The 7,448-nt window shown below is 37.9% G+C and overlaps 1 protein-coding gene across 2 annotated transcripts in view; it reads left to right on the top strand.

The window, feature by feature from the left end:
• LOC136277703 (tetratricopeptide repeat protein 28-like) overlaps positions 1–7,153 on the top strand; it is a 13,859-nt gene extending 6,706 nt beyond the window's left edge. The window contains exons 4-6 of one of the 2 annotated variants that reach the window (XM_066160235.1): positions 117–194; positions 1,130–1,197; positions 2,175–7,153. In XM_066160235.1, coding sequence (XP_066016332.1) covers positions 117–194; positions 1,130–1,197; positions 2,175–5,756 — 3,728 coding nt within the window. In that variant the 3' untranslated portion in view covers positions 5,757–7,153. Of the gene's footprint in view, positions 1–116; positions 195–1,129; positions 1,198–2,171 lie in introns of both variants that reach the window. The other variant, XM_066160234.1, reaches the window with a different exon arrangement.
• Positions 7,154–7,448: the final 295 nt, after the last annotated feature.

Raw genomic sequence — 7,448 nt, 5'->3', positions numbered from 1 at the left:
AAAAGAAGTAGCCTCTTACCCCAGATATCAATGAGCATAACAAGCTGTTCCAAAATTAATGTAAAATGTGGGTTTGCTGTAAGTACAGCTAACCAGTGATATTTATTTAAAAACAGGAAATCACCAGGATTCACTGAGGGATGCTGAAGCAGTCATTGAGTTACATCCAACTTTTCTCAAGGCAATTGTGAGAGGTTAGATATGGTAGCTGTGCTGTAATAGTAATTAAAAAAAGAATTCAACACTCTAAGTTTAAATGAAGTTAAATCTCGTCTCAATTGACTTTCATTACGAGGTTGAGACCACGCTGATATACATTTGAATCTAGCTCATGACTGCTGTGCTGTGACTCCATTATGATGAGATTATTCTTTTGAGTTGGATGAAAAACTCAATGCCGAATGCAAAGCAAAATTTCAGAATGAGTATTTTAGTTTCCTTTGCTCACTGAGTGAGGTAGTGGTGTCAGATTAATGTTGAGTCACCATCTGGCTATTTCAAAAAGAAGTAAGGACCTAACTCAACTCAAAATTATAAGCAATCTTTCCTCATTCATCAAGCATAACTCAACTTCAAGTGCTATAATAGATGTAATAATAATGTAACTATAGAGATGGCATGAGTAAATCTTATTCTTGGTGAACTTCAAACCTTAGTTTGAGTCACTTCCTAGGAATCAATTATAGACTGATTAAGTAAATCAAATATGTTAACTCAAACTAAAGGGAAACATGCAAACATTAATACTAATCAAATATATTTTTTTGGATTTTGATTGAAGTCAAATTTAACTTAGTTCTAAAAGATTATCTTAAAAATGTACCTTAATAAAAAATTTTAAGAAATAAGTTTCATTTTTTGGTTTTCGCATTGCATATCTTATATACTATCCATATCTCTTAGTGATTTTGTGGGAATTGTCCATCCCAATTAAAATGTTCTTAGAAGTTTCAATTATCAAAACCTAATATAACTGAACCCTAAGAGGGCCTGTTAATTCTTTTCCTTTTAGTTTTTTTTGTTTTGTTTTCATTTTTCTGGTCTAATGATACAGCTTTCAGTGGTTTATTGTTCTTTTCTTGTAGTTGAGCTATAGTACTTATTTGCTTCTTTGTGTCGTTGCCTATAGGAGCCACTGCCTGTGTTAAACTGAAGAGATTTGAAGAAGCAATCACTTGGTGTGATAAGGGATTAGCTGTATCCTTTGAAGGAATCTTTAATTTTTTAATCGTGGGTATAATGGAAATATTCCATAATTTGACGTTTTAAGGGAGGAAATGCAGAGAATTATTTCATTATATAATTATGATGGGAACTTGTCATCTCATACTTTGAGTGTGTGTGATCAAAAACTGTGGGAAAAGTTGATACCTCATGACTATATACTCCTTTTAGCCATGACTTAATCATACTATCCATGCCACAACTGGTACATTAGTTTAGTTAAAAGACTAATATTCACCCAGTTTATACATGGTACGTGGGTAGACGATCTCTCTGAAACAAGTCAGAAAAAGAAGCTTGGCAATATTTATACATATTATGTTGATTTTCCTCCCTTTAAATGTTTTCCACTACTCAGAGACCCGGAAATTTTCGTCGCATTTTTCTATGGACAAGTACAACTTTTAAAGGCACATTTGTCATGTAGACTCATTTCTCCCACTGCTGTAAAATATAAGTCCGATTTTAAAACTATTTTTATGTAAAAATCAAGCAAGTGTTTCCCAGTTTTTGCCGGGAAACAAGGGATATATTTAGATATTTCGCGTCAAAATTTGAGGTTGCACACAGAAGGAAACTTTTTGTGATGTTTAGATTTACTTCATAACTGCCTTTAAGACTGAATGTTGGTTACATCTACCTTTCACGCAAGTCCTCCTAATAGGCCATTTTACAGTTGTGTACTTAGTTTCTGAGCCTTTGATTTGGAGTGAGGCTCAAGGTGACCTTGTAGTGTTAGAGACCAGTTTCTAGTGAGCTTAATAACAAAGTAATTTGCATTTGATAAGCAGCTATGTTTTATCGTAACAAAGTCACCCACAGCCACACTCCTGTTCAAAGGCGTGGGAACCAAGCACGCAACCGTAAAAATTGGACTATTATATACCAACGTGATCAGAAAAATTAACTTTTTATTTTGTTTTTTTTTTAACCTTAACATAAAAAAGAAGATTGGCAAAAATAACAGGATTTTGATGTCATTAAGACTTCAGTCTGTCAGAGAAGTGGGAGATGAGTCCGTGGGGGAAAAAGATCATATTAGCTATGACCATGGTGGTGCAAGTTCAGGTGATGTCAAGAAAGTCATGGACTTCGATAATTGGGGAGGCAAGCATGGGGAGGGTAACAGTTATGGCAATCTTGGCAATGCTTATGACAGTCTGGGTGATTTAAAAAAACCCATAGACTACTACAACCTACATCTAAAAATAGCTAAGGAAGTAGGAGACAAGCATTGGGAGGGTTACACTTATGGCAATCTAGGCAATGCTTATTACATTCTAGCTGATTTCAAAAAAGCCATAGAGTACCACAACGTACATCTTAAAATAGCTAAAGAAGTAGGAGACAAGCATGGTGAGGGTAACGCTTATGGTAATCTTGGTAATGCTTATGACCGTCTGGGTGATTTCAAAAAAGCCATAGAGTACCACAACCTAAATTTTAAAATAGCTAAAGAAGTAGGAGATAAGCGTGGGGAGGGTGGTGCTTTTGGCAATCTTGGCAGTGCTTATTTCAAACTGGGTGATTTCAAAAAAGCCATAGAGTACCACAACGTACATCTTAAAATAGCTAAAGAAGTAGGCGACAAGAGAGGGGAGGGTGCTGCTTATGGCAATCTTGGCAATGCGCATCGGAGTCTGGGTGATTTCAAAAAAGCCATAGAGTATCACAGCCTAGATCTTAAAATAGCTAAAGTAGTAGGAGACAAGCACGGGGAGGGTGGTTCGTATGGCAATCTTGGCAATGATTATTACAGTCTGGGTGATTTCAAAAAAGCACTAGAGTACCACAACCTACATCTTAAAATAGCTAAAGAAGTAGGAGACAAGTATGGGGAGGGTTACGCTTATGGTAGCCTTGGCAATGCTCATCTGAGTCTTGGTGATTTTGTAAAAGCCATAGAGTACCACAAGTTAGATCTTAAAATTGCTAAAGATGTAGGAGACAAGCATGGGGAGGGTCACGCTTATAGTAATCTTGGCAATGGGTATCGTTGTCTAGGTGATTTAAAAAAAGCCATAGAGTACCACAACCTACATCTTAAAATAGCTAAAGATGTAGGAGACAAGCATGGGAAGGGTAACGCTTATGGCAATCTTGGTAATGCTTATGACCGTCTGGGTGATTTCAAAAAAGCCATCGAGTACCACAACCTACATCTTGAAATAGCTAAAGAAGTAGGAGACAAGCATGGGGAGGGTCGTGCTTATGGCAATCTTGACAATGCTTATGACCATCTGGGTGATTTCAAAAAGGCCATAGAGTACCACAACCTAGATCTTAAAATAGCTAAAGAAGTAGGAGACCAGCATATGGAGGGTGGTGCTTATGGCAATCTTGGCAATGCCTATTATAGTCTGGGTGATTTAAAAAAAGCCATAGAGTACCACAACCAAAATCTTAAAATAGCTAAAGAAGTAGGAGAGAAGCCTGGGGAGGGTAACGCCTATGGCAATCTTGGTAATGCTTATGACCGTCTGGGTGATTTCAAAAAAGCCATAGAGTACCACAACCTAAATCTTAAAATAGTTAAAGAAGTAGGAGATAAGCATGGGGAGGGTGGTGCCTATTGCTGTCTTGGCAATGATTATTACAGTCTGGGGGATTTCAAAAAAGCTATAGAGTACCACAACCTACATCTTGAAATAGTTAAAGAAGTAGGAGACAAGTATGGGGAGGGTAACGCTTATGGCAATCTTGGCAATGCTTATTACAGATTGGGTGATTTCAAAAAAGCCATAGAGTACCACAACCTAGCTCTTAAAATAGCCAAACAAGTAGGAGACAAGCAAGGGGAGGGTGGCGCTTATGGCAATCTTGGCAATGATTATTACAGTCTGAGGGATTTTGAAAAAGCCATAGAGTACAACACTCTACTTCTTAAAATAGCTAAAGAAGTAGGAGACAAGCAAGGGGAGGGTAGTGCTTATGGTAATCTCGGCAATGTGTATCGAACTCAGGGAGATTTGATCAAGGCCAACAAATTATACAAGCTAGCGCTTAAAATTGCCAAAGAAGTCAAAGACAAATCCATGGAGGCATCGGTTAACTATTCATCAGGGTGCGTTTTTGAGTTGCTGGGTGGACTGCCAAAAGCCGTTGAACATTACCAAGCTGCCATAACCTTATACAATTCCTTGAGAGTACTTCTAAAATCTGAAGATGAATGGAAAGTCAATTTTCGAAATCAGTATCAAACGGCGTACACGGGTTTGTGGAGAGTTCTCGTAAAACAAGGTAATATTGATGAAGCCTTACTTGCTGCTGAGAAAGGACGAGCTCAAGCTTTGATCGACCTCATGGAATCCAGTTTTTGTGGTAGAATAAGTCAGCACAAGGGAGGCGATGAAGATTTAGCGAGTTTAAAAAACGTTCCATCAACCACTGTCTTTCAGGCAGTGGACGTAGCCGACATCAATCTTTGGGTTGTGTCCGTAGGAAAAGAAGTTCAGTTAAGACAAAGTAAACTGAATGGTTCTGTTTCAGAGAATAGTGGAGCCAGCCAGCCCTTTGAGTCGTTCATGCTCGGTGTCTATAAACAACTTGGTGTTCGTTCTAATGTGAGATGCGAGAATCGATCTTTGGATGCTTTGAGGGAGAGCCGTTCAAAAGTGGATGAGAAAACGGAAGAAGACAACCCTCAACCTCCGATTCAACAAAACGAATGCTTGAGCGCTTTGTATGATACCGTTATGAGGCCGGTGGCTGACCTGGTTGAAGGGCATGAGCTACTCATTATTCCCGATGGACCCCTGTGGCTCGCTCCGTACGCCGCACTCAAGGATAGAAATTCTAAATACCTGTGTGAATCGTTCAGAATCCGACTCGCTCCATCGTTAACCAGTCTTAGACTCATCGCTGATTGCCCAGATGGGTATCACAAAAGCAGTGGTGCGTTACTTGTAGGAGATCCGTGGGTAGCCGAGGTTACTAACAGCAAGGGAGAGATAATCCTCGAGCAGCTTCCGTGTGCTAAAGAAGAAGTAGAAATGATCGGAAAAATTCTGAATATCACGCCAATCACTGGCAGACAGGCCACGAAAGGTGAGGTGTTGAAAAGAATCAGTTCCGTTTCCTTAGTTCACTTTGCGGCACACGGATGTATGGAAACTGGCCAAATTGCTCTTACACCTGACCCAGACCGAAGATCTACTGTGCCAACGGAGGAGGATTATATTTTAACAATTGGAGATGTGTTAAATGTTCAACTTCGCGCCAAGCTTGTTGTGCTTAGTTGCTGCCACAGTGGTCAGGGCGAGGTCAAGGCTGAAGGTGTTGTTGGCATTGCGCGCGCTTTTATGGGGGCTGGTGCTCGGTCTGTTGTGGTGTCCCTGTGGGCGATTGATGACGAGGCTACTCTCGAGTTTATGAAATGCTTTTATCAACACCTTGCAGAAGGTAAACCTGCAAGCAAGTCACTGAACCTGGCCATGAAAAGCCTCAGAGAATCAGACGAGTTCCGTGACATCAAATACTGGGCGCCCTTTTTACTGATTGGAGATGACATCACTCTTGACTTCATGGCATAGGAAGGAGAAAATGTGAATATAAAATCTCATAAATGAATTTTTTTGCATCTCAAAAAGAAGGACAGCAATGGCGCAGGAACTTGGAAGGTTTAAATCTTTCGCTTTTTTGAGAATTTTTGGCTATTTTTGGTAAATGGAACTTGAGATGTGTAACTATGGTAAAAAAATAAATCAGACTATTTCATTATATTTTGATCGGTGGAATTGTTTTTTTTTTCTTACCTCTACAAATGTATATGCTTGCGAAGAGAACGAAATGTAACAAGGCTTCTGTCATGAATGCCTGCAGTAGTTAAGGGTGATTAGGAAGTTTTCGTTTTCGCCAAAATGAATTTCAGCTGTGTTCCTGTATTACAATCAGTTTTATGGAAAACAATTTAAAAGTTTTTCCTTTTACATAACCAGGAGCTTGTCCTCTGGGTTTTAATTACGTTTTTCATAGCTTTTGATAAACAAAGAAACAATTCGTTATTTGAAAAAGTTGGCGAATTTTTTTATTTTGAGAATTTGATTTGCAAAGTTTGCAGGCATTTATTAATTAAGCCTGTATGGTTTTCCTACATGAAAAATTACTTTGTTACAGATTGAGATTATCCTTACAAGAAAAATTGATTATTTTTCCCAATCCATTTTAATGCAATCTAATTCTATCAGTGCCAAGATTGCCATTCTAAACTTAATTTGAAGAAATAAACATCAGAGATGATCTTATTTAATTTAATGACCATATGTTAAAGACATTAGACCTACTTTGAAGGGTGTAGCCAGTCTCTTGTCCCGTAGGCCCGACCTACAATTATTTTTCGCCCGCTTGACTTTTTTTAATACGACTCTTGCAAATGTTGAAACAAAAATTGAACTTTCTAAGAAATCAAGCCTACAACAATTAAAAAACTGGCTACAACCCTTTTTTAATCAAATGAGTTTGGTCAATTTTAGTCCGTTTTATCAAAAACTTATTACTTCGTTTTGCTTTGAATTTACCCTAGTAAAATATGAAGATGTCTGATAATACATTTTTTAGGTTTAAAAATTTATACTTAGGTATTCAGATATACGATATACTGTATCACAGCTATGTTACAAGAAATTTTTGTAAAACCAATCTTACTTTTGCAGATTTTGTAACTACCATTGGTATATGCTGGTATAAAATGTAATAGTTAACCTCGGACATAGTTGAACATGATGTAACGTAGGATTTTAGAGACAAGCTGGGACAGTTTTAACTAAATATGCATTGTATAATGACAGTGTATTTCGTGTGAAGTGTTTTGATGCTATTTTTATTTACATTTGAAGATAATTGTTCATTTACCTTAGTTTAATCAACTCATGAAGTCCCAAGTTCTGAGGACAAATTCTCCCAACTGACAAGAATGTGTTTCTTTGTTACTTCACTGGTAATGTAGTGTTAACAACTGGGTGGAAAACGTAAATTAGCCACCGTAAAGGGTAAAAAACCCTTACCCTTTACGGTGGCTAATTTACGTTTTCCACCCAGTTGTTAACACTAAATTACCTGCTATACTCTCCCACCGACGCAGCACCACAGTTTCTTTAGAAACTTACCCCTTTATTCATTTGTTACTTCACTCCGAGAATGCGATGTAACATTACGTTTCTAGCATAAAATTATCCTTCAGTTTAGATTTTCTCTAATTCTTATTGACACCATTTTTGTCGGTGTAT

This window comes from Pocillopora verrucosa, chromosome 13 (genome assembly GCF_036669915.1).
Source record: "Pocillopora verrucosa isolate sample1 chromosome 13, ASM3666991v2, whole genome shotgun sequence".
NCBI lineage: Eukaryota > Metazoa > Cnidaria > Anthozoa > Scleractinia > Pocilloporidae > Pocillopora > Pocillopora verrucosa.
Note: the sequence above shows the minus strand (reverse complement) of the source record. Positions and strands in the feature narration are given on the sequence as shown.